Source organism: Myotis lucifugus, unplaced genomic scaffold, assembly GCF_000147115.1.
Source record: "Myotis lucifugus unplaced genomic scaffold, Myoluc2.0 scaffold_41, whole genome shotgun sequence".
In the NCBI taxonomy this organism is placed as follows: domain Eukaryota; kingdom Metazoa; phylum Chordata; class Mammalia; order Chiroptera; family Vespertilionidae; genus Myotis; species Myotis lucifugus.
Window position 1 is genome coordinate 3134468 of NW_005871089.1, and position 27038 is coordinate 3161505.

Genomic DNA, 27038 nt, shown 5'->3' on the forward strand with positions numbered 1-27038 from the left:
AAAAATTAATGGAGTTATTGAAGTCAAATCCTATCTAATAATAGACAAACATGGTAATTGACCGTACCTTCGCTACACCTCCCATTGGCTAATCAGTGAGGTATGCAAATTAACCACCAACAAAGATGGTGGTTAATTTGCATACGTAGGCACGAAGTGGCGGAGCGAAGACTGAAGGTGGCTCCGGTCGGAGCAGCGAAGGCTTGAAGGCGGCTCCGGCTGGAGCAAAGGCCTGGGTCCTCGGTGCTGGAGCAAAACCGGTACCTGCAGCCAGGGGAAGGGAAGGCCTATTGCACGAATCTTTTCGTGCAACAGGCCTCTAGTATATTTATATTATATGTGGCACATGTCTAGTGAGAGTTGAAGATGTATGGATTAGGAAGAATATCTAGTAATTTAAATATTTTAGAAAGTTGATCTATTTATAAAACCAAAACTTTCATTGTCTTTTTTTTATTATTATAGTGGCTCTACAGCAAATCTTTAAGTTAGAGATTGTCAGTCTTCTAACTTTGTTCTTCTTTCTAAATATTGTAATGGCTATTCTGGGTTTCTTGCCTTTTCATATAAACTTTAGCATCAGTTTGTTCATATTCACAAAATAACTTGCTGAGATGGGTCACATGGGGAAGAACTGATAATATTGAATTTTTCTATACACAAACATGGAATATCTATGGATTTATTTAGGTCTAATTTGATTTCTTCATCAGAGTTTTGTAGTTTTTTACCTATAGATCTTGTACACATTTATTATTCCTAAATATTTATTTTTTGGTGCTAATGTAAATGGTACTCTGTTTTTTAATACCACATTCCAATTGCTCATTGTTGATATACAGGCTAGCAGTTGACATTTTAAAATTACTCTTGTATCATGCAACCTCACAGTAATTGCTTATTAGTTCCAGGAGGTTTTTTGTTGGCTCATTGGGACTTTCTTCATATACATTCATTTCATCTGCAAACAAAGACAGTTTTATTCCTTTCTTCGCAATCTGTATATCTCTTATTTTCATTTCTTGTCTTATTGCATTAGCAAGTACAATGTTGAATAGGAGTGAATAAAAGGGGAACTCCTTGCCTTGTTCCTGATCTTGTGGGGGGAAGCATCTAGTTTATCACCATTATGTATGATCATAGCTGTAGGTTTTTTGTAGATGTTCATTAAGTTGAGGAAGTTTCCCTCTATTCCTAGATTACTAAGAGTTTTTATCATGCATGGGTATTGAAATTTGTCAGATGCTTTTTCTGTATCTTTTGATATGATCATATGATTTTTCCTATTTAGCATGTTAATGTAATGAATTGGTTTTCAAATATTGAACTAGCTTTGCTCCCCCATGAGAGATCCACTAGCCCCATCATCCCGATACAGGGGCTGACCACATGAACACCAATTGCCCCTACTTGGTGACTCACTGAGAACCTACCTCAGGCAACTTGTGTACCACCAGGGGCTCTTCCAGTCACCAAGCCTAACAGGCAGCTGGTAGGCATAAGCAGGCAGAGGTGGATCTCAGCAAGCCTTGGGCCTTAGGTTGACCTGCTCCGGGCTCAGTGCTGTTGGAAGATGGCCTTGGTGCACAGCTTGGTCTTTACCCAACATACCCAGGCTCAGCAGAGGCAGCCACAAACTGAATCACTCTGTAGTTTCAAACAGGTTGCTCAGGGCAAGTCACATGCATGTAGTGTCTGACATTGACCAAGAAGCCCCAGAACCAACACACCCAGTAGCAGGATTCAGACAACATCAGAGCAGTATCCAATTAACTTGACAAGGAGCCCATCCAAAGGGAGATCTCGGCAGGCACCAGACCCTACTGAGGCAAATTCCGCTTCATGTGGTCAGCACCTGCACAGCAGTTTGTACACTGTGGTCGGGGCTGGTCTTCATAGTCAGTCAACCTGAAGGTCGACCACACACATGAAAGAGCCAATAGCAATCAAGACTCAACTACAACAGGAAGGCTCACAACCCACATAAGGGACATTCTTGGAGCACTCAACTCAGGTGATCAGGGAGATTGTGCATCTGGGTCCCACAGAAGACCTAGTACATAAGGCCACCCTACCAAGATTGGGAGACATAGCAGATCTCTCTAATACACAGAAACACAGAAACAGAGAAGCAGCCAAAATTGCAAGTTGTCTGGTGCAGAGTGGGAAATGGCTGATGGCCCGGTGAGGTACAGGGCAGAATTAACTAGATGAGCTTTGTCAAACCCGTTTTGTGAGTTTATTTGAACCAAACTGTCAACAATTGCCAGGAAGCAAAATCTCAATGGATTGAGATAATGCTCTGGAGAATGGCAGTTTTGCACCTTATTTTATACATTACAATAAAAAGAGGAGATGTATGTTGGTTACATGAAACCCATTGGCAATAGATTAGGGAGTCAGGAGAAAGCAAAGTGGGGAAATCTCTGGGATTGGATTAAAAGTAAAATGATGGACACATACTTCTTTTACTTAGGTAGGTACAGGATAGTTAACAATTAACTCAATGACAATGAGGGGATTTGTGGTCTCTCCAGAGCAATGCTTGTGCTTTGAGGGGTTTAGAAAAAGGTAAATTACTTCGACATTTCAACGATATGTTATTGTAGACAACATAGACAGGCTCAGTTAAGGTAAAGGTTGACCTCTGTCAAGAAAGATACAAGCCTACGACATGACTACCCACCATAAACTGCCTTTAGTTAAAAAAGTTTTAATTTAATTTTTTGTGGTTACTTTAGGTCTCTGAGCTAGTCAGGTTAGCATGTGGCCTCTTTTCATCCACAGCTTATTCCATATTCCCTGAGTACCAATTCTGACTCAGCCTAGCTGTGTAACCATGAACAAGTCATTTAACCTTTCTACATCTGTTTACTTATATGTCAAATGAAGAAAATACTGATACCTATATTAGTGGTTGGGATAAAGATTAAAGAAGTTAATGTCCAATAAAGTGCTTATAATAGTGCCTGAAAGAGCAAGCACATAAAAATGTCAGTGTTTTCATTCCCCTGGATGTATCTCCACAAATATCTTCATTCAAATTTCTGACTTACATAGTTTTCTCTGAATTTTCATGTTTGAATACCTTCTTTTTCATAATAGACAAGAGACTCGGAGCGCGAAATTTGTGCAGGGGGGCAGGGGGATCCCTCAGCCCGACCTGCATCCTCTTGCAATCCAGGACTCCTCAGGGGATGTCCGACTGCCAGTTTAGGCTCGATCCCGGGATTGGGCCTAAACTGGTAGTCGGACATCCCTCTCCCAATCCGGGACTGCTGGCTCCTAACTGCTCGTTTGCCTGCCTGCCTGCCTGATCACCCCTAACCATTCGCCTGCCTGCCTGATCACCCCTAACCGCCTCTGCCTGGCTGCCTGATACCCCTAACTGCTTGCCTGCCTGCCTGATCGCCCCTAACTGCTCGCCTGCCTGCCTGCCTGATCTCCCCTAACCACTCGTCTGCCTGCCTGATTGCCCCTAACCGCCTCTGCCTCAGCCCCCATCACGGCGGCTTTGTCTGGAAGGACATCTGGAATGACATCCAATAGGTTGTTCGGCTGTCTGGTCATATTAGCATATTACACTTTTATTATTATAGATTACACAGATACCCCCATTATGTCCCTTCTCATGTTCAGCAGCACACCAACACAGCACAGACATGCCCCATTTCCCAGCCCCTGTCTGTCTGCCAGCTGGTCTGTCTCCTCTCACAAACACAATTTTTAAGTTGATTCTAAAACATCCCTTTGTAATTTGCTATATAGTGAGTCATAAAGAATTTATTAACAATGAAGAAAAATCACAGCTAAGTATCAGACAGCCAGAGGAAATGAGAATTAAAATAAATTCTTATTTTGGGAAGGGACTGTGGGCATAAATAATGTTTCAGCTAAATAATATCTGAAGAAACATGATTATTAAGATGTGATAAAGCTGGGTGGTGGTTACACTGTGTTCATTATTTTATTCTGTACATTTTTGTTTGAAATATCTGAAATCATTAAAAATAAAAGTACTTACTGTGGTAGGGAAGACATAACATGATTGTGGTTAGAGTACAATGATTGCTGTGAAAGTAGGCAAGGTTCATGGACATTTTAATTTTACTTTTATTCTTTTAAGATTTTTAAAAATATTTTTTTAATCTTTATTGTTCAGATTATTACAGATGTCCCTCTTTTTTCCCCCCATAGCTCCCCTCCACCCAGTTCCCACCCCACCCCCTCACCACCCCACTGTCTGTCTCCTGGAGTTGATAGTGGCCTTGTGTAGTAGGTGTCCTATAGGGTCCAGTGGCTCAGCCTTCCCAGTCACCTGAGTTGGACACTGTTGGTGGACCCCTTTTGGGCTGTGTGCACAGTCTTATTGTAGTTGAGCCTTGATTGCTATTGGTATCACTGGGAGGAATTGACCTTCAGGCCAATTGGCTGTGAGGATCAGCTGTGTCTATAATGGAAGAACTGCTGTGCTGGAGACACCCTGATGGGGCAGGACTTGCTCCAGTGGGGCTTTGGTGCTCACTGAGTCTGCCCCTTGAGTGTGTCACTTATGGATATGAAGAGTTGTAATCTGGTATAGTCTCACACTGACCACTGGCTACATTGGCTCTTGGATCTCCAAGGCGGTGCAAAGTCAGCCACTGCCTGGGGCCACCCAGCAGGAGCTACAGAGAGATCTGCAGATTCCTTCTCTTTGTATCATGTTTGAAAATGCCCAGACGAGGCTCAGCTGTGAAGCAAGGCAGGCTGCTGCTGGTGCTGCCCTTGGGCCTTCTTTTGATAACTTTGGGGCTCCCTGACCTAGCTGCAGCTTGTTTGACAAGTTTTAGGCTGAGAAAGGGCAGGCCATTCATATGCAAAAGCCATTGTGCACAGCTTAGGTGGGGTTGTAAACTGGGTGGGACAGGGTCTCAGGGAATCTCCAGGGCAAACAGCAATGGATGCCTGTCAGCCCTGCACCGGGGAGGTCCCATAACAGGAACAATGACCGTTTCGAGCACCTCTGTCTGGAAGAAAGCTGCCTCCATGTTCCTGCCCTGATGCCAGATAGTCCAGTTTCTTTCCGTATGTGTATGGGTCCCCCAGAGTCTCGCCCAGCACTGGAGCTCAGAGCAAGCAGGAGCTTGTATCTCCCTCCCGATTAAAACAGCACAGCTGGGGTGCCAGCCTGTTCCATGCCTCTGCACCTCCTACCAGTCTCAATGCACTTTCTTCTTTACCTCTCTAGTTGTAGTACTTCCACTCAGCCAGCTTTCCTGGGGTTCTGGATGATAGTTGTTCTGTATTTTAGTTGTAATTTTGATGTGGTTGTGGGAGGCAGCAAGTACAGCTGTTTACCTATGCCGCCATCTTCAAGCTGACCCTTTTTAAGATTTTTAAATTGATTTTTAGAGAGAGAGGGAGAGGGAGAGAAACATTGATCAGCTGCCTCCTGCACACCCTCTACTGGGGATACAGCCAGCAACCTGGGCATGTTTCCTGTGGGGTACTGAACCAGCAACCTTTTCGTGCAAGGGATGTTGCCCAACTGAGCCACACCAGCAGGGTGATAATTTCATTTTAAAGATCTCATTGAAAAATGCAGGAACATACACACTCAACACACAAGGACTGCTTCAAAAAGGATTTTAAAAACAACTGTCAGGACTGAAGGGTCTCCCCCAAAATGTATATACACTTTATGTATTTTAATAAACATCGCCTTTATAATTATTTAAAGTGTGTGTATACATTTTTGGGACTATATATATATTAAACATTTCACTAAAACTAGTTAATATGGATTTATGTTGTACATATATTAAAAGAACACTAATTTTCAAACTTTCAGAGTTTATTTATTTACAAAGAAAAACATACAGAATGGTTCTAATAAACAAAGCACCCGATTCCTACTTTAAAAAAATATATTTTTAAATTTATTTCAGAGAGGAAGGGAGAGGGAGAGAGAGACAGAAACATCAATGATGAGAGAGAATCATCGACTGAGCCTGCAATCTGGGCATGTGCCCTGGCCAGGAATTGAACTGTGACCTCCTGGTTCGTAAGTCAACACTCAACCACTGAACCACACTGGCTGGGCCCAATTCCTACTTTTGTAGTGGAAAAATGTATATGTACACAATTGTGATGGCCTGTATTGATTAATTTTGCAAATGAAATTGACAAAAACGATAAAAATCTAAACTTTAGAGTGCTAATGTTGCCAACAGGCATGCATATCTACATTTGTATAAATTTAGTCTATACCCATATTTCTTTTGCACCCTTTCCCAGTACATTTGACTTTCATCGCCTCCTTGCTGCCCCATCTCTAGTGTTGTGGAGCACCTGTGCCCTAGTCCTTTGCCCCCCATACATGTGCTAATCCACTGAGATGTACCTGAAAACACCAGATTCCAAGAAGGGGTGGGCACCTGGCACATGGCCTCAACTTCTGCCAAGGAGAGGGGGGCCTGGATGTGTTCCCAGCCTCCATTCACTCCTTTACTTGTATTCCCACTAGGCCTGCTTTGCATCCGAAAGAGATTCACAGGAAAGTGAGGGGCAGACTCTTTGTGCCACAAGATGACTGGAACCAGCAAATAAGTCTGGGCAATTCTCCATCCCTGGTGGTGCCCAGAGAACACAGGCAGGCTGGGCAGGGTGGAGCACTAAATCCACAGCCCAGGTGAAAGGAGCTGAGGTGGGGAAGCATTGGGAGCAACTGGGTGGTTGCTGTGGTCAGCAGTTCATTGGGCCCAACAGCACATCCCACCATTGAAGTTCTTGACCGGGCCACCCCACAGGAGTCTCTGGGTAATGGACATAAGGGGGCTCCCCTGGTGGGTGCACGTGGTGTTTCTCTAGGCCAGAGCCCTAGGCATGGCTACTCTGGGCTGTGTGAAAACCCCATCCCCAAGAGGGTTCTGCAGGTAAAAGGTGCCGACCCTGTCCTTACAGACAGTACAAGAAGGCAGGGCTGGTGTACCTCCAACCAGGTCCCCAAAGAATTATGATTGCGGGACTGAAGGATGCTGTTTAAGGACCAAATCTTACTCAGACCCCTCCTCAGTCCTGCCTTCCCCAAGCTTCTGAGTCCACCAGACTGGAAACTTTCTCAAAGAAATGCCTGGGGCCCTGGCTCGTTTGGCTCAGTGGCTAGAGCGTCGTCCTGCGGACTGAAGGGTCCCAGGTTCGATTCAGGTCGAGGGCATGTACCTTGGTTGTGGGCACATCCCCAGTAGGGGTTGTGCAGGAGGCAGCTGACCAATGTTTCTCTCTCATCCATATTTCTAACTCTCTATCCCTCTCCCTTCCTCTCTGTAAAAATCAATAAAATACATTAAAAAAAAAAAAAAAAGAATGAAATGCCTGGGAATCTTTCAGGACCAGGACCAGGTAACAGAACGTCAGTAATGGTCAAAGAAATCCTTATCTAAAACTGTTGCTGTGCACTATGCCCCTACCTCAAGGCTACACTGTCACCTCTGAACATGACCCCCCCAGGGGACAGCCTGTGTCCACCATGAGCCACTTCCTCCCACAGAAAACTGGTCACTTGTTCAAAGAGTAATATGCCCACCTCCTGGACCCCCAAGACTTTCTTCTCCTGGTCTCAGCTGTGCCATAAATTCTCTAAAGCGATGTAATTAGGCCGAAAATGAATGGGAGGATAGAAGTCATTGGCTTCTGGGGGCCTCTTGGGACCAAGTCCTTCATATTCAATACTTACCACAGTGCCAAGACCATAATATGTGTTCTATAACATTTAAATAATGGTTGCATGAAATTGAAGTAACAAGAAACTCAGAGCAGAAGAAAAGCTTTAGGAGAGGGAAGTATGTGAGCATGCATGGGGCAGGGCTATTCTGTGGCCAGGTAAGGTCTGGAGCCCTCACTACTGCCAGAATTTCTTTGAACCCCTATATGTCTTTATATACAGAAGCCTTGGAGGTCTAAGTGAGCTCCCCACTTGGAGGGAAGTATCTAGAGGATGGGGGTATGTATCTGGACTATATGTGAGCGTGGAGAGGTAGGACAGCACAAAGGCTATGGGTTTCATTCTCAGTCTTCAACTTACAAGATCCCTCCAGGGGCAGATACTGAACCCAACCTGGCTGGGCCCTGCTGAGCCCCACCACTCAGGAGCAGACTCCAGTCCTGGCAGCTCCCCTGCCTTTCCCCCTCAGGGCCACTCACATTTTTTTACACAGATAATCCATGTTCATGGTTGAAAAATGTCACCATCACTCTTTATTGAACGCCAGCACAGCACCAGCCCTGTTCTCTCCAGGCAGTGGCACGTGGGCAAGGGGCTCTGACCCCCAGCCGGGAAACAGTGGGAGCCTGGCCCCACCATCACTCTTCTAGGGCCAGCACCCTCCTCGGTGCCTGGGTTGCTCGCTCAGATTTGTTCAAACTCCTGTTCACAGTAGCCTACACTGAGGGGCTGGGCCTGGACACCTCGTCTGCAAGAGGACATGTAGAAACAAGATGAGATCAGTCTTAGGCCCCAGCAACACCTTCACCACAACCAAGTATTCCCTTCCCATATTTCAGTGTGTCACAAACTGTCACTGTCTACCAGTATTACTTGGATTCTCACCTCCAGAGATTCTCACTTGGGGTGGGGCCAAGTGTTGGCAAGAATCTGCATTCTGGACAGGTGCTCCAAATGATTGATTCAGGGACGCCCAGGAACTTTGGGGAGCACCTCCCTATTTCTTTTAAAATTTCTTTTATTATTATTTTCCAAATAATTGAAGACTATTTTATTATTCTGTGAAGATTAATAGTCCTAGTCAAACATTTCATTTTCAACAATAATCCGTTCCATCTCTAGAATCTAAAATGTATACATGCTTTTGCCGTGCCTATAAGATACTATTGATTTTCAAAGGGATGTGAATTAATATTAATTTGGTAGCAATGTTTTGTTAGGTACTGAGCTTTTTTTTATTAAAAAACTTTAATGTTGACATAATTGCAGGTGTCCCCATTCCTCCCCCTTTGCCCACCTCCACCCACCCTTAAGTCCCCCTCCTTTGGCCTTTGCCTATTTCTTTTGAAATTTATTTTATTTCAAATTTTTTATTGATTGGCCCGCTGAGCCCCCCTCTAAGGGTTCTAAAATACTGTGAATGTGGTGGAGGTAGGGGACTGAGATGCTACCCAATCCACACAGGCATGAAAATCTGTCCTTAGTTCTCAGCCTCACCTCTAGGCATGACTCCTTCATTATCCAAATAAGCAATGTGCTTAGAGATGGTAGGGAACCAGCTCAGAGTCACCCAGCGAATTACAGACAGTCGAGACGCTTGGCTCTCAGCCTAGGGTTCTGCTCTGCACTAGGCTGTATCCCTCAGGTCCTCAAGACCTAGTCAATAAATCAATCAGGGAAATAACCATCTTATATAGGCATCCCCAACAGGGGCAAAGGGGGTCATGAGAGCCCAAGTAAAGCATAGCTTAGTTTCTAAAGTTGGCCTGGTTCAAATCCTGATTCTAAGCGACTTTGGGCACGTTCCTTAACCTTTCTGTGCCTCGGATGCCTATCTCTAAAATGAGGATATATCTGCTAGATGGAGTTGTGAAGACTCAACAAAATAATGCCTGTAAAAGGTTAAGCACAGTGTTTACCACCAGTAAGCCTCTACCAGTGTAAGTGTTAGCTATTATTGTGTTCTTTTCCTGTAAGAGGTCCCAACCCCCTGACCTGGGAGCCCCCCCTCCCCCAACCTCCTTGGGAAGGCCCCAGAGCCTGCTTACCTCAGCAGCTCACAGCGGAAGTGTGCCAAACGTTTAAAGGCAAAGTCCGGGTCAGTCACCACCTTGTTGCTCCACAGCCTCTCAGCAACAGCCCCTGCTCTGGGCCTGGAGGAAAGGGGATATGCACCAGGTTTCCCTGGATTCCCTGCAAGGAGGTGGGACACCCACAGGCTATTGCCTCTTGTGTAGGCTCAGGGCCAAGGGATATGACCAACACCTATTCAGAGTGACAACCTGGCTGAAGGGCTCCCGGGACCTCAAGTTCAGCTCTGTCTTCATTAAATGTGATAAGTGATCCCACTCTTCTCTCCCACAGACATGGGAACCAGAGCAAGTCTTAAAGGCATCATGTTACTGACAGTAGCAGCAGTGGCAGGTGTTGTGAGAATATCAACTCCATACCCACCCAGGCTTGGTGAGGCTGCTGAGGAGGTAGTCTAGGAAAGTCTTACTACAGGAATCATGGACTCCCAGGCTGGATCCTGAGCAAATCATCTGTGCTCACCAGGCCTCAGTATCTCTCTCTGTCCTACATGTCTAATAGGTGTTGGAGAAGCATAGGTGGAAGTCAGGTGAGAGGTGGCTATTACTACAAACAGAAGGGTCACTGCAGTGCCCCCTCTCTCAGGCCTGAAAGGATACTAGTCAGGGGGTGGCTAGACAGGATTGAGTCTGTGAGGGAGACCCTACACCAGGGGTGGGCAAACTTTTTGACTCGAGGGCCACAATGGGTCTTAAACTGGACCGGAGGGCCGGAACAAAAGCATGGATGGAGTGTTTGTGTGAACTAATATAAATTCAAAGTAAACATCATTACATAAAAGGGTACGGTCTTTTTTTTTTTTTAGTTTTATTCATTTCAAACGGGCCGGATCCGGCCCGCGGGCCGTAGTTTGCCCACGGCTGTCCTATACCCACAAACCCAACTTCCATGTCCTCAGAAAACCCTTACCAGAGCCTGGGGACCAGGTTTGTGCTGTCCACATACTCTCCCCACATACAGGCCTCTCCACCAATCACCAGAGCCTTCTGCTCGGGACTACCTATGGGAAAACAAGCAACAACAGACAACTCTAAGGTTCCCCTTCAACCACCTTCTCCTCAGATAGGTTGTTTCATCTCCTAACCTCAAATACCCAGCCCAGACGCTTCTGCCTTCCACCCTATGCCCAAGCCCAGCCTCCTTTGGTCAGTAAGGAGAGCACCCTGCTTTCACCTTCAAAGGACAGGGGATCCACCCTGTAGAAGTCCTCCCAGTCAGGGCCATAACTTATGCGGTTCAGGTACCAGGGGGCAGAAAGCAGAGCGCGGAAGCCGGCTTCGGTGATCAGTGCCAGCTCCTTCAAATAGCTTACTGGTACTTCTTCTCGCCATACCTGGATGATTGTGTCTGGCCGAACCTGTCACAAAGGCCAAAGGGTGGTAATGGCTGAAGCTGAGGAGGTTCCTGGGCCATATTTTTATACAGGCAACCAGGCCGAGGGGTGTGTACTCCCTCTGCTTTCCAACAGCAAAGTACTTCTCTGTGACTCTGAACCACTGAGCTCCTAGCCCAGTGCAGAGGTCAAGGATTCCATAGGCCATAGGAGAGCTCCCTGCTGCTTCGTCCCCGTCTTTCTCCACACTGAGATGGTAATACTGGCTGTGAGCTAAGGGAGGCAAGCAGTGAGGCCCAGCAGACTTATTGGAATCTACCATGTCCGAGTCTCCAGATGTTTCTGAGGATGGGACAAGGTTCCTGCGGAGCCCCGGCATGTGGAAGGAGGCTGGGATCTCATTGATCAACAATGAAGAAGAGGGAAACCCTGCTTCCGCAGACCTGTAAGACCTTAGTCTAGACTCAGGAAGAAAAACCCAACCCATTAAGCCAGTCTCGGGAATCCAAGTTACCTAGCAGCAGAAATAACTCTTGAGCAATCTGTAGTGAGGGAAGCTAGAGAGAGGCTCCAAAACCCACACCCAGATCTCTGCAACCTTTCTAGAGGGAAAAGAAAGATGGCTCCTAGTGCTCTGAACATTAAAGCCTACTCCAAATCAGGAAGACCAGGCCATGTAGGGAAGGACTGGAAGACCAGAAGGAGGCACTGAAGGTGGTTCCTTCTCCTCCTGCCCCTGGCTCACCTTTACTTTATTATCAAACACCTCCTGCCACACCACGTAGCCCTTGCCATAGGCAGAGACGATGTCAAGCAGCCTGAAGAGTAAAGAAAGTGTCTGCTCAGCTCAGACAGTCTCTAGGCTGTTGGTACCAGTGATCTGGGGGTTGAGCCTAGCTAGGAGCCCATTCCTGATTAAGCAGTGTCTTCCCTACTTTGGAAATGATCACGCCAAACCTGAAAATATAGGACAAGAGACTCTTTTCAGGGGCTCAGAGAGTTGTCAAGAAGGACCTGGCCCTGGTATGGTCACCCATATGAGGTGACCCAAGGGACCCTGCCCGCCCTCCTTCCTTTCTCACGTCTGGATGTAGAAGGACTCCAGCTGTTTGAAGTCATTACCAAAGCCTTTCTTCTTCATAAAGGCCTGGACATCTGGGTTGGACTTCCTGAATCCCAAGAGAAAATGAGGATTAATTCTTTCACCATCCTAAAAGCCTTCCAAAGCTTGGGGATTAGTCACCTGGCTTCCCACAACTTCCTTTTTCACCTGAAATAATAATCAACTGAGGATCTCAGAGACCCAAAATATGGAAGGTGTGGCTGAACAAAGCTGTATTAAGGGGGCCATTGATATAGGCTGAGAAAGTTTGAGCCTGGACCTGAACAGCTTTAAGTTCAAACTCTCTAAGAGAACACATATTGATCTCTCTGGACTGTGGCATGTAGCTCTTGAGGTCTTGACCTGGGGCTCTGGCACTCTGGATTCTGGTTTCCCTCTCTAACCCCCACCCTGGGCATACTGTGTTTTCCCCTTACTATGTATTCTCTATTCCAGTTGGATACAAGTGTTGCTGCCACTCCCTTGCCCCACAATGTCTGTATTTTGCTCACATTTTCTCCTGGAAAGTTTTCCTCCTCTCCCATGTCTTGAAAAAACCAAACTACTTCCCCAGATCCAGCTCTAGTGCACACTTCTCAGAGAAGCCCCTCAGCCTCTTTTGAGCTAAGTAGATCTGAGGATTTGGAACTTACAATTTAACACTGTCATCTATTAGTCTCAAATTCATTTGTGTCTTGACTCTTCAACCAGACTATTTTAAGCCTTCAAAAGCATAAATTATTTTTCCCTATCCAGGATTTTAACAAGACAATTCTGTGCCTAGAGCTGGTTTTCCCATAAATATCTCAAGGATATGACAAGAGGAAGGGAGAGTTTCACATTCACAGCCTTGCCAAAATCAGGCAGGGCCTCTCTGTAGCTTAGAGGGGAAAGGCCCAAGACCTGAGCCATCTAGATTGAGACAGAATGCTGTCTCAGAGGTTAGTCCCTGAGCAGCACCTGAGACAGGTAGCTTGTCAGGGCCTAACCTCTATTCTGAGCAAGCAATTCATCAGGCTGAGAGGGGAATATCAAAGGGCTCATACCAGCAGGCGAAATCAACCTCATCTCCTCCAAGGTGAAGATAAAAATCCGGGAATACAGAGCTGACCTCCAAGAAAAATGTGTTCATGAACTCATAGGTACTGTTGAGAATGGGATTCACTGGTCCAAAGGTACCAGAGGGCTGAGACCCAGAGTAGCAAGGAGTCAATAATCCAGAGACACCTAAGGCAGTAGAGAACCCCACACAAGTATCACAAATACATAGACCCCCACGCCCAGCCATAGATATAAGGACATTAAGTCACACTAAGTATAATAAACATTATACTCACACAGGTAGAAACACTCAGGGACTCAAAGACACTGGTAATCATGAGCGTTTAGTCACAATCAAAGAAATACACCTATATCCACAATCACAGACAGAGGGTGGTGTGTAGTCAAACTGTCAGCACACACACTCTTGCCTTGACACACTGCTTCCAGCAGGGGTCACCCTCGCTCCCAAAGGCAGCTCTCATACTGCCTCTAGGAAAAGCAGAGAGCCAATTCAGCCAAATTGGCAAAATCTTTCTTCCCACTCTAGAGCACGGCAATCTTCAAGGGATTCATTAAGACAAGGACACCTGAGAAGAATTTGCCCATATTTTAATAGTAAGAAGTGGTCTCCTTCGCCCAAAGTAAGTTCTGCCCATCTAATTCCTAGGTGGAAGAGGTTGACAGAAAACATTCTTCCAGGAGAAGGCATGGCGCATCCAAGTGCTAATGCCCTAAAGCCCCAAGGAGGGGAGGACCAGTAGACTTCCTCCAACCCCTGAATTATTCTTACCTTGTCCCCAGGACAGAGTGTGGCCAGGAGTGTCAAATTCTGCCAATACACGGATCCCCCGAAGCCGTGCATATTCAATCACCTCCTTCACATCCTGTGCTGTGTAGATGTGGGTGGCAGGGTTGTAGGACCCCTGAAAGGCACAAGACATTCTTAAGGATCTTATTTCTTGAAGGCTTATATATTAGTGGATACTAAAAATGCCTCCAGGACTCCCTGGATATCAGAAAATCTACCCACAGCCCTTTGGTATCAGGGACTATCTTCATAGAACTTATTCATAACTTCCCACAAGTTATCACATATATTGTTTTATTTGTGTGCCACAACACCAGTGGAGTGAACAAGGTAGGTATTATGCCCAGCTAACAGAATATAAACAAACAAACAAAAAGAAAATGAGACCAGAAGAGATTATATCCTGAAGGTTACAGAGCAAATTTATGGCACAGCTTGGACTCGAACTCAGGTCTCCTGATTTCAAATCCAGTGCCCTTCCCATGTCAGTGTGTCCCTAAAACTGGCTGGGTAGGAGGAGAGCTAGTGTCCTTGCCATCAGCGCCACAGCTAGGTTCAAACATCATCCCATAAACTTGGTCGGGGCGAAATCAAGACATACCTTTCTGGTGAGCTCTGGAAAAGCGAAGCTCTCGTACGGGAAGGAAGAGTCGTCGACCAGATGCCAGTGGAACACATTGAACTTATTGTATGCCATGGCATCCTGTAAGTCAGAGCATGCACTGTGAACTCACCACAGATTTTCCAGACTCAGCCTCTAGCCTGGGAAGCTGGGCACACTGCCAGGCTGCTCCACACACCCTCAGCCAGCCCAGCGTCCTGTTAAGTGTTAAGAGGATCTATCGAACCTTCCCATCAGGGAGTGCCTGACAGGGAGGGAAGACCGGCATATTTCTTCTTTCCCCAGGGCACAGCCAAAGATGGCTGACAGAAACAGTGCCTCCTCTTTTTGAGATAAGTTGTAGCCACACTGAGAGGAGGGTTGTAGTTATGTGGTCCCCTGGAGTTTTCTAAAAGCTCCCAAATACCCCGAAGACTAACACTTCCTCCTGCCATTTGTTCTGGGTAATAAAAAACAAAAAGCAAGTAAATAAACAAACTGCTCCCAAACTGACTAGTATTTACCCAAATTGTGCGGTCTATTGTGAATTTAGTAGCCCCATAACCCATAAATCTCAGAAGCCAAGACTGATGGATGCCTCCACTCCTTTTATTCCATCAGAGGAGCAAAGGAAAAGACAGACACCTGAGTTGGATCAGCAACTGTCAGATAAGACTGCCCATCAAACTCAAGATAGTGAGAAACACCCCCAGTTACGGTTTTGGAACATCTCCTTCCTACGACCTTGTCGTAACTAAACTAAAGTTAGCTCTGCTGGTCAAAGAAGCCAATCCCAAAGCACCTTCTGCATCCCAGGAGACAGGCTGGACACTGGTCCATAGTAGCCAGTGGGGTAGATTTAAATCACTCTTGTTATGTTTTTGGGTTTTAGAGCACATCATCCTTCACATTTTTCCTAGGAGTCCATAAAATTACTTATACTCTCTAACTCTTGAGGAATATGGCACCTGGGCTACCTCCTGACCCATCGCCCCAAAGAAGGCCTTAAGGCCTGGGTACCAGAGTGTCCAGGATGCTAGGCAGTGGGAGATAGTGCCGAGATGTGTCCAACAGCAAGCCCCGGTGAGGGAAGCGAGGAAAGTCCTCAATCTCCGTCTTGTTGATAAAGAACTGTGTGGACCAAACAGTAAACATGTCAGGATTCAAAGGGAACTCACTATGAGGGTGAGGTGGGGGTGGGGGATGAGGACAAGTCTCCCAAGATCTCTGAAAAGCCACCCTGTGACCATGCTGCAGGGTGTCTCCCCACGTGTCCCACCCCTCTACCCCAATGACCATAAGCAGGAACCTGCCCAGAGAGCAACTGTCCCAGGCTAGCCAAATACAGCTGTCCCACAACCTCAGCCTGTACGGTCTGCATTTTCACTATTAATACGCTGTTTTCTTCAGAGCGGTGTGTAAATCTCAAGTCATCCTATATAATAAAAGGCTAATATGCAAATTTTCTCCTCAACTGGGAGTTCGATCGGGAGTTTGACCAGGTGGCAGGGCCAGCCGAGCAACTGCCCGCAGCCCCTCCCCCTGGCCTGCCCTCCCAATCTCCCCCCCCACCCCGATCGGGGGCCGGGCAGGCCAACCAACAATCGGGGCAGGCCGGCTGGACCCCACCATACACGAATTCGTGCACTGGGCCTCTAGTTACTAAATAATGACTCAGGGGAACTAAATTACCGTGACTCCAAACAGGCCAAATCTACCAAACCAGTTTCCACGCTGTACACTCTTGCTGAGGCCATTTCAAGCCTCCAGGACTTTGTCTTAAAGCAAAGTAAGATTTCCAGGGCTATGGACATTGGGAGCAAACCCAAGATTTAAAAGGAGCCCTGTTAAGCGTTAAATAGGATCTATCAAAAAGAGGGCCCACACTTACTGTGCCCTCAGGAGATCTCCAAACAAGCTGGCTAAAAGTCTCCAGACCTATAGGAAGTAGAGAGGCAGAATAAAGACTCTGGGAGGTGGGAAAAGGTGGATCCATTTGGAAAGTGCCCCGTGTGGCAGGGATGACGTCGGGGCACAAAGTTAAAGTGGGTGTAATGGAGGCTTGATGATTCTCAACACTATGAAAGGGGGATATTAGGAAGCCAGTATCAATTTTTACTCTATTTTATTTTGGAAGGTGGCTGTGTAAGGGGCTTTAGTGCCCCTTCTAGAAACACATTAACCCTAAAAACATACACACCTCCTACCCATATTTCCAAAGGTGTGAACTCACAAGAATATTAAAAAGATGTGTGCTTGTAAGGACAGATGCAGGGACAGTCGGCCTGCAAGAGGTTAAGGCTTTCCAAAGATAATGCTCAGAAGAGCTAAGGGAGCTGAGAAAAAGAGTCCCCAGTTTGCTGCCCCTTCACATCTCCCAGACTGAATTGTGAAGACGAGATCATAAGCTTGATTTCCAAGGTACCTGGGTCCACATCTGGACCTACAAGAAATCATCCCCCTTTCCTCCTCAGGGCTTGAGAAGAGACTCAGCTAAATGGGTCTGAGGTGTAGCAGGCAGCAGCCACCCAGTCCACAGGACACAGACTCCGAGATTCTGGCTAGGCCCAAGGGCAGGCAAGTTGAGTCCAGAGCATTGTATATTCTCAACAGCTGGAGGCCCCACGAAGGAATCCCAGAGTCTTAAATTTTCAGAATGAGAGAATCCATGGTCACTCAGCACCTAATTTGAGGCAGACTGCTAGGATACTGTTTGGCTTTTCTCCACTCTGACTCTGATGCCCAGCGCTCTGGAGTCCCAGATTTCCCCTATCTGACCAAAGTAATCATTAGCACTTGCACAAAAGGTACAAGGGGGCGGAAAGGGAGTTGGCATGCTGTTTCTCCAAAACATAGGAGAGGGGAGAGGAGAGGCAAAGGAATAAAGACAAACCAAACCCAGGTTTGGAATTCTGTGAGAATGTCCCTCATCCTTTACTAGCAGATGTTTTAACAAAAGTAGAGGTATTTGGCTAAGTCTGTATCTAGGGACCAAATTCTTTTTCAGTAAACCAAGAGGAAGGGCATTTTTTTTGACACTTATTTCTTTGATATAGTTTTCCTTTATATAAAACCTGGCCAACTGTGTATCTTTAATGCGAGCTGGACAGGCAGTGTTTGTGGCAGAGTCGCCCCTCTCCTCAGTTACCTGGCCCCACTGGCACCCTGAAAAGCAGCCTGCAGGGTCTCCCATTGTTTCCCCAGAGCACCTGCCCGGGGGAGCTGCTGCCACTCACAGGTAAAACCCATCAACTTCCAGGGAAAGCTGAAGGAGAACACTCTTTTCCAGGGGGATAGGGGAACATGCCACTTGCCCTCTACAAAGAAAGCTTCTTAAAATGCAAGTATGCGGGTAGTCGCTGGGTCCCCAGTCCTGTCCTCCCACCCCACCAATGCCAACTGTCCCACATCACTGCCGGTCTCTCTCCCAGCATCAGCCCCACCTTGTTACCTCGAAGAGCTCCCCAAACGGTCTCAGACAGAAGGAAACACTGCTCATTGTTTATGGTCAGGGTGTCTGGAATGACAGAAATGACCCAACGTGGTTAAAGATTTCTACTCTCAGATCACATACCACATGTTCTGTACAAATCCTTGGATTAAAAGACAACAGCAAGATCACTTTCTTTTTCTTTCAAAGAGGAGACGTTCCCAGAGCAGGGCAATTGCAGGCGGCCAGGCCTGGAGCCAGAGTGGAAGGGTGGTTACCTAGGGGCTCTGTAGACCCTAGGAGATGACACATGACGAGGGTCAGGCTAGAGCAGAGTCCTCCACAAGCCAACACCTGCTTGAGGGTCAGTTTCTCCCCCAAGAAACATGAACTCCTGCCAGCCTTTAGCTGGAAGTATGAAGTCACCTGCTGGCAAAGGGAACAGTGATGCTCGGAGGGGTGAGTCCAGGTTCTGATGTTCACAAAGACTTTGTAACCACCCTCCCTTCCCCAGGCTTCAGCTACCTCATCCAAGAATGTGAGGAAGAAGCCAAGACTTGAATTTCACTTTGGAGACTGAGAAGTGCCCAAATGCTGCTGATCAGGAAAGACAGGAGGCAGTTACAGGACTTGACCTCATCTCAATTCAAATGACCAAAACTCCTCCTTTCCTGTGTAGGATCTCTTAGACAATATCAGCAAAGTATACACACATTCTTAAAATGGCAAAAGAATTATGCTCAGTCCAGAAGGTAGGCGTACTCAGTGAACAGCCAGTGTGACCGTCCAGTCAGCCTGCAGACACTGGTTAGAGGGCATAGGAAACACTCACCGTTTATGGCTCTTGGCACTTAGTCCTCGCAGTCATGGATGGCTCCAGGCCTAGCCTCAGCAATTTAAGCCAGGCCACCCAGAGCTCCAGCTGCAGACAAGCGCTTGCTCTTCTAGAATGGGAACAGGGTACTTACAATTCTCCACTGACTCCAAAGAAGGAAGCTGCTCACATCCAGGAGTGACTACAAGGATAACCAGTGACTGCTTCTCCAATGTTTGCTGTTCTCCTGCAAGGACAGTGTACACTTAATGTGGCTGACCTGCCATCTGAGGCAGCAGGCAAAACCAAAGACCAAAGGAGGGTCCCCAGCTCTAGTCCCTTCAGTTTGCCTGCCTGTGGCAAGAGGGGAGCCAGAGCAGGGCATGCACCCTTGGCACATGCGCTGCCTAGTCACCTGTGTGACTTTTTCATTTTGGTTGTGCTCCCCTCTCTCCCCAGTGACCCACCCTGACCATGTGTGAATGATCTGGTGTCAGCCCTTTGTAACCAGGACTGTAGATTTCTGGCTTGATACAGTCCAAATACACATTTTTAAGGCCCTAGCAACTGCTTTGAAACTAGAGGCAGCTCTAGAGCACTGCTACTCAAAGTGTGGTCTATGGGTTAGCTGCTGATCTGTACACTGTGTTACTGGTTGGTCACCAGACAGGAAGCTTACATGATGCCAGAATGTAAATCAAGTATGTCAGAACAAACACGCGGTTAGTTCTAACACTTTTTTCATAGCAAGGTCTTGATGAAGGGAACAGTTTCACATTCTGGTATGTATGCTTCCCATCTCATTGCAGACTGGCACTTGACGTAGCACTGCTCTTGAAGGCTCCAGATGAAGACTTTCCAACCTTGTAAAATGGGAGCTAATGGGAGCAGATGAAGACAAGGGGATTTCCTATGCAAAGGAGGCCCTGAGATGATCCAGCTGGTGTCCCAGCAAAGGCATATGGTCATCAGCCCATTCTGCTTCCTTCCCTCCTCTTCTCTATCCAGGTTCTTTCCCAACAGTAGAAAGCCACGTAGTCTGAGCCCAACATGCTATCGCATAGAGTCTGACAAACCCAGTATACGCTGAAAAAAAGACAAAATACCAATGCTGTCTCTTCTCACCCTCCTACTAGTTCTTCTCTGTGACCTTCAATACAATTGTGATTGTACTGTCCCAAGCCTGAGTCTCAACCAGTTAACTGCCACGCGTCCAAAATGGAAACCATCCTTGTGTCTATAGATGCTTATGGCATACAAAAGGTCAATGATCTCTCTCTCTCTCTGTCTCTCTCTCTGTCTCTCTCTCTCTCTCTCTCTCTCTCTCTCTCTCTCTCTCTCCTTTCTGGAGCCACATGCATTCCCACTGGCACCGCAACATCTATGATTCCTATGGGACTACACAGCCAGGGACAGAATGGCCTGGCAGAAGGCAGGGAGAGAGAATCCAGAACCAAGTTGGAACACCAAATGTTATTTGTCTCTAGACAGAAGGAACCCAAGAGCCTTGAACCATCTCAAGGAAAGCTTGCTCACCCCTCCAGAGCATGACCACCTGGCTGCATCTGAGCTCTCTGGTCTGCCAAGAAGGAACAATAAGGGGCCCTTTCCAACCATCCTGAACAAAAAGATTCTCTTCCCTCCCAGTGAACAGCCTGTATCCTCACTCTAATACCTACCTAAACTCTGCAGGGAAAAAATAATTTGAGGTTTCTCTGGGCCAGGCCAACTCACAACTCCATTTTAAACCCTAAAAACTCAACCCCATAAACATAGAAGGACAATCAGGCTTTCAGGGCCAGGACCAATCTCAAAGGAGGACTCGACTGAGAAGTGGTGGTGAAGAAACTATAAAAGAATATTCCTCCTTAAACTATGCCTTCATCCCGTACCTCCTTGTCCCCACTCTGTCACATATCTCAGAGCCTCAATATCACTATGTGGAGAGTGCATCTGCATATCTATCCAGGCAGCCTTCCCAAGGAGGGCAAAGTCATTACTTTAGTATTAATCCTCTGGATCTCACTCAAGCTACCAAACAGGAGAAATCACAAATAATCTGTATGCAACTGCCATGGTCACTGTCCCAGGGACAAGAGAGGCTATACAAACGCCAGGTTTATCTGAATTATTACGTGAAGACAAGAAAACAACTAATTTTTGTTGTTGTTGCTCTATCTTATTTTTCTAAAACACATCTGCACTCTGCTCTCTAAATCCATAGTCATTTAGGGAGAGGGTCACAGATTCTTTTGAAGATCTAATGAAAATGAAAGGATCTTCCCCCTAGAACAGTGATGGCGAACCTTTTGAGCTCGGCGTGTCAGCATTTTGAAAAACCCTAACTTAACTCTGGTGCCGTGTCACATATAGAAATTTTTTTATATTTGCAACCATAGTAAAACAAAGACTTACATTTTTGATATTTATTTTATATATTTAAATGCCATTTAACAAAGAAAAATTAACCAAAAAAATGAGTTCACGTGTCACCTCTGACACGCGTGTCATAGGTTCGCCATCACTGCCCTAGAACAATGCCCCTAAATTAAGGGCTCATCCCTCCACCCGTGCCACTAATCTCATGGTAAAGAACCCCTATCCTAAGTGACTCATCTGGGTTTGGGCTGCTGCTTTAAAAAGCTGAGGGGGAAAATCTGGGGGAGCTGGTGATGTGAGAGCTGCAAAACAGGAGGGACATTGGTAACTTAAAAGGAAGTAAATAGCGTATCATTGTGGTTTTTCACCTCCAACTTGCTATTCCGAAGAGAGAAGAAAATAGGCAGGGAATAGGCTAGCCACCTCTGCACACACCCACACAGACTGCACAGAGAAGCACCCAGGTGTGGGAGGCACAGGACAGGAAACAGCCCATCAGGCAGCAATCTCATGGGCACATTCACAGTAAGCCCAGGGGGGACAGCAGGAAATCCTGAAGCCTCAAGTGCTCAGGAAGCAGCCTGGAAAACAGAACAAGGAGCTAGGAAATCAGGAAAGGTAGGTTCTGGTTCTGGTTCTATTGGTGCCAAGCAGAGTGAATCTCAGGCTCCCATTTCCTCCCATGGAAACAATGACAGGGCGGGACCACATCATGTCTTCCAGGCCCCATTTCATGACCACTGCCTCCTATCTCCGCAGCTCCCTCATCTCCCTGCCTTCGGTGAACTTGCTCTTTTAGGGTTCACTGAGAAGTTTGTATTTTTCTTTTTAATTAAAAAGTTGAAAAATTTGAACAGTACAGAGTATTTAAAACAAACTGTCTTTGATACCCCTCCTTTGTCACTCTCTCTGAAGAGATAACCACTGTTAGTTTTCTACCCTTGTGTCCCGTTTTTAAACATAATTTTGCTTTATTCATCACAGACAGATCCACTGGATATGAAACTCAGAGTTCCTTTTATCCCCAAAGTGCCAGTGGCAAACCATCTTCCATCTGCTCTCTGTTGCAGATCCTCTCCCACCTTTACTTACTTCCCTCCTGCCCTAGAAGTGGTGGGCCATCACCTCACATTCTAGCCAGTACTCTCAACAACCTGTCTCTTTTATCTTCTGTTGCATTCAGTGGGCAAAACTCTCAACCCTAAAAATCATGTATCAGTGGGATTGGGCCACTGGTAAAATCATGGTCTCTCATCTTGGCTGGGCCCTGGATGCTGCCCTGAAAATCTTGTCTCTGCCATTGCTATTTTTTCTATTCTCTGTAACAGTGATTTCAAACGTATACTGATATAGTAGGCAGTTAAGACAGGCATGAGCAGAGTAGGATAGGCCAGGTACAGAGATCACCAGGGCAGAAAGCTGGTATGAACAATTGTTGGGTGGGACCTTGCCCTTAGAGTGACCTTTCCTCCTCTTGCATATCTCTGGTCATTCCTCTTAGACTTCCTAACCCAGTGGTTCTCAACCTTCCTAATGCCGAGACCCTTTAATACAGTTCCTCATGTTGTGGTGACCCCCAATCATAAAATTATTTTCGTTGCTACTTCATAACTCTAATTTTGCTACTGTTATGAATCGTAATGTAAATATCTGATATGCAGGATGTATTTTCATTGTTACAAATTGAACATAATTAAAGCATAGTGACTAATCACAAAAACAATATGTAATTATATATGTGTTTTCCGATGGTCTTAGGCGACCCCTGTGAAAGGGTCGTTTGACCCCAAAGGGGTCGCGACCCACAGGTTGAGAACCGCTGCTCTAGACTCATACACCTCTGCTCCTCAAATGTCTCAAAAGCACCTTGAAGCTTAAATACAAAACTGAACCAACTCTTCATTCCTTTTCCTGGCTGATCATCTCTCTCAGTTTGATAACAGCACCATCTATTAAATCAATAGATCATAAACCCAGACCATAAACCTCCTCCTCCCCCCACCTTTTTAAGTAGATCTCAAGTTAATTCATTCAATATTTACTGTCTGTCTACTATGTATCAAACACTATGTTAAGCACTGAGATTACAACAGTGGAAAAGAAAGATCCAATTAAGTCTTATAACTACAAATCCTTATTATCACAACATCATCATCATCTTCCCACTTCCATTGGTCAATGCCTTAATTCAGCCTCTCATAAATTCTCACCTGGATGACTATAAAAAAATCTCCCAGGTGGTCTCTCCCTGCCTCCTTATATACCCCATTTCAACCTACTATCCTTTGTGATCTTTTAATATGAAAATCAGATTATGACAATCTCTGCTCAAAGTCCTCCAGTGGCTCCCGTAGCTTTCAGGATAAAGTCCAGAATCCACTGGATGACAGTAAGAACTCCAGCCATGTCTTTCTCTGTTGTAGAAACTCTGTATAGAAACTCTCACAGTAGCACAATGAACTCTTTACAGAAGCCTGGATACCCCCAATTTTCTCCATACTTTTCTTTGCACACATTGCTTCTTCCAATTGAAAGAAATTTGCATTGCTTCCACATCTCACCTGATTAAGAAACAGTGCTGGTTTTCCTTTTATAAAGCTTTGCTATTAGGCCCCCACCCTTTCCTAAGAGACCTTCCTATGTGACCATGAATCAATACATACATACATTTTTCATGACATTTATCTTAATACTAGAGGCCCAGTGCACAAAAATTTGTGCACTCGGGGGCGGGGGAAGGGGGGGGGCGCTCAGCCCGGCCTGTGCCCTCTTGCAGTCTGGGACCCCTCGGGAGATAACGACCTGCTGGCTTAGGCCTGCTCCCGGGTGGCAGAGGGCAGGCCCAATCCCTAGGTGCAGCCCCTGGTCAGGCTCAGAGCAGGGCTGATTGGGGAGTTGGGGCGCCGCCCCCTGTCATGCACAGAGCAGGGCGGATTGGGAGGTTGCGATGCCACCCTCAGTCACGCTCAGGGTATGGCTGATTGGGGGGTTGGGGCACCGCCCCCTATCACACTCAAGGCAGGGTCGATGGGGAGGTTGCGGCGCCACCCCCTGTCACGCATAGAGCAGGGCCGATCGGGGTTGGGGCGCTGCGCCCTGACACACTCAGGGCAGGGCCGATGGGGAGGTTATGGCTCTACCCTGTCACACACAGAGCAGGGCCCGTGGGGGGGGGGGGGGTTGGGGCGCCGCACCCTGTCACACACAGAGCAGGGCCGATCAGGGGGTTGGGACGCCGCACCCTGTCACACACAGAGCCACAGGGCAATCAGGGGGTTTGGGCGCTGCCCCCTGTCATGCTGATCCGGTGCTGGGAGGCATATTACCCTTTTACTATATAGGATAGAGGCCTGGGGGCCGGCTGGTTTGCCCTGAAGGGTGTCCTGGATCAGGGTGGGGGTCCCCACTGGGGTGCCTGGCCAGCCTGGATGAGGGGATGATGGCTGTTTGCAGCTGGTCACACACCCTTCAGGGTGGAGGTCCCCACTGGGGTGCCTGGCCAGTCTGGGTGAGGGGCTGAGGGCTGCTTTCAGGCTGGCGGTTGTTGATTGAAGCTCCCAACCGCTCCTTTTTTTTATTTTATTCTGGGCCAGCTTTAGCTCTGGCTCTAGCTCTGAGAGCAGGTATCTGGTTCTATAATCGAAACAATGTATAACTTCAGCTCTGAGATCCCGGCCTATATTTGTTAGAATGTTTCAAACTGCCAGCTCAGAGGCCGGCAAGTCAGGCAGGGAACGTTGCAGTCTGCAGTCCCTGGAGCAAGCAAGCCTCATGTTTGCTTCCAGCTGCCTGGCTGCCGGCCGCCATCTTGGCTGACAGTTAATTTGTATAAGGATATGCTGATTAGCCAATGGGAAGGGTAGCGGTCGTACGCCAATTACCATGTTTCTCTTTTATTAGTGTAGATACGGTGTTTGTCCATTTCCTCACTGAGGCTGTGAGTTCCTCAACAGCAGGGACCAATCTCAGAGTGTTTGTATTCCCAGTACCTGACACAATAAATATTTCCTGAAAATAATGAATGATGCTAGAATTTAAAAATGCATACGTGGGAGGAAACCAAGATGGCGGCATAGGTAAACACCGGAGATTGCTGCCTTGCACAACCACTTCAAAAATACAACTAAAAGACGGAACGGACATCATCCAGAACCACAGGAAGGCTGGCTGAGTGGAAATTCTACAACTAGAAGGAAAGAGAAAAGCATATCGAGACTCAGAGGAGGCGCAGTACAGAAGTAAAATACTAAGGTGCGGAGGTGCATGTGGAGCGGGCTGGCGGCTGAGGGCGCGGTTGTCGTTTTCAATTGGGAGGGAGTCTCAGGCTCTGAGCTCCAGTTCCGGGCGAGTCTCTAGGGACCCAGACTCATACGGGAGAAGCGGGACTGTCTGGCATCGGTCAGAACCCTAGGGCAGCTTTCTCTCTGAGGGACTTGCAGCGATCACCGGGACACTGAGAAGCAGAGCCTCTGAGGGCAAGACTGAGAGCAGCCATAACTGCTAGCCCCGCCCTGTTGATCCCGTGGGACCCGCTCCGCCCAAGCCCTGCAGGGAGACTTTTGCTGGATAGCCGCAGGCAAAGGCTAGATTAGCACCTCCCTAGAGATCCAGGAGCCAGGAAGCCAGAGGTCAGAGTGGGACCATCCAGTTTGCAGCTCCGTGGAACCATAAAAGACACACTCAGGGGGCAGACTCAGTGAGCACCAAAGCCCCATCGAAGCAAGTCTAGCCCCAGAGGGGTGTCTCCAGCACAGAAGTTCTCCCACTGCAGACACAGCTGATTCTCACTGCCAATTGGCCTGGAGGTCAATTCCTCCCAGGGATAACTACAACAATCAAGGCTTAATTACAACAAGACTGTGCACAAAGCCCACAAGGGGGTGCACAAAGAGGTCTACCTCAGGTAATTGGGACACTTAGGACAGAAAGGCACTCTATCGACACAGCGACGCATAAAAAATGCCGAGACAAAGAAACAAGACACAAACGACAGAAATGGAGGAAAGCAAACTGCTGGATATAGAGTTCAAAACCACACTTTTAAGGTCTTTAAAGAACTGTCTAGAAGCCGCCGATAAATTTAATAAGGCCCTCGAAAAGACTGGTGAGACCGCCGATAAATGTAGTGAGATCTTCAAGAAGACTGGTGAGACCGCCAATAAATGTAGTGAGATCTTCAAGAAATCTAGTGAAACCCTCGATGTTGTGATAAAGAACCAACTAGAAATTAAGCATACACTGACTGAAATAAAGAATATTATACAGACTCCCAACAGCAGACCAGAGGAGCGCAAGAATCAAGTCAAAGATTTGAAATACGAAGAAGCAAAAAACACCCAACCGGAAAAGCAAAATGAAAAAAGAATCCAAAAATACGAAGATAGTGTAAGGAGCCTCTGGGACAGCTTCAAGCGTACCAACATCCGAATTATAGGGGTGCCAGAAGAAGAGAGAGAGCAAGATATTGAAAACCTATTTGAAGAAATAATGACAGAAAACTTTCCCTACCTGGTGAAAGAAATAGACTTCCAAGTCCAGGAAGCGCAGAGAACCCCAAACAAAAGGAACCCAAAGAGGACCACACCAAGACACATCATAATTAAAATGCCAAGAGCAAAAGACAAAGAGAATCCTAAAAGCAGCAAGAGACAGAAAATCAGTTACCTACAAGGGAGTACCCATACGAATGTCAGCTGATTGCTCAACAGAAACTTTGCAGGCCAGAAGGGAG

At 46.8% G+C, this 27038-nt stretch overlaps 1 protein-coding gene across 2 annotated transcripts in view; it reads right to left on the minus strand.

The window, feature by feature from the left end:
* Nucleotides 1-8208: 8208 nt before the first annotated feature.
* The window catches only part of HEXA (hexosaminidase subunit alpha), a 29356-nt gene continuing 10526 nt past the window's right edge, over nucleotides 8209-27038 (minus strand). The window contains exons 2-14 of one of the 2 annotated variants that reach the window (XR_002828986.1): nucleotides 19083-19175; nucleotides 18136-18201; nucleotides 16576-16622; nucleotides 15705-15815; nucleotides 14685-14786; nucleotides 14066-14198; nucleotides 13278-13458; nucleotides 12212-12298; nucleotides 11875-11947; nucleotides 10970-11153; nucleotides 10706-10796; nucleotides 9754-9898; nucleotides 8209-8453 (exon numbers count right to left, since the gene is read on the minus strand). Coding sequence is in view for 1 of the 2 variants with exons in the window: in XM_006087834.2 (XP_006087896.1) it covers nucleotides 8390-8453; nucleotides 9754-9858; nucleotides 10706-10796; nucleotides 10970-11153; nucleotides 11875-11947; nucleotides 12212-12298; nucleotides 13278-13458; nucleotides 14066-14198; nucleotides 14685-14786; nucleotides 15705-15815; nucleotides 16576-16622; nucleotides 18136-18201; nucleotides 19083-19175 (1337 nt within the window). In the remaining variant the exon portion in view is untranslated. The remainder of the gene's footprint in view (nucleotides 8454-9753; nucleotides 9899-10705; nucleotides 10797-10969; nucleotides 11154-11874; nucleotides 11948-12211; nucleotides 12299-13277; nucleotides 13459-14065; nucleotides 14199-14684; nucleotides 14787-15704; nucleotides 15816-16575; nucleotides 16623-18135; nucleotides 18202-19082; nucleotides 19176-27038) is intronic. The other variant, XM_006087834.2, reaches the window with a different exon arrangement.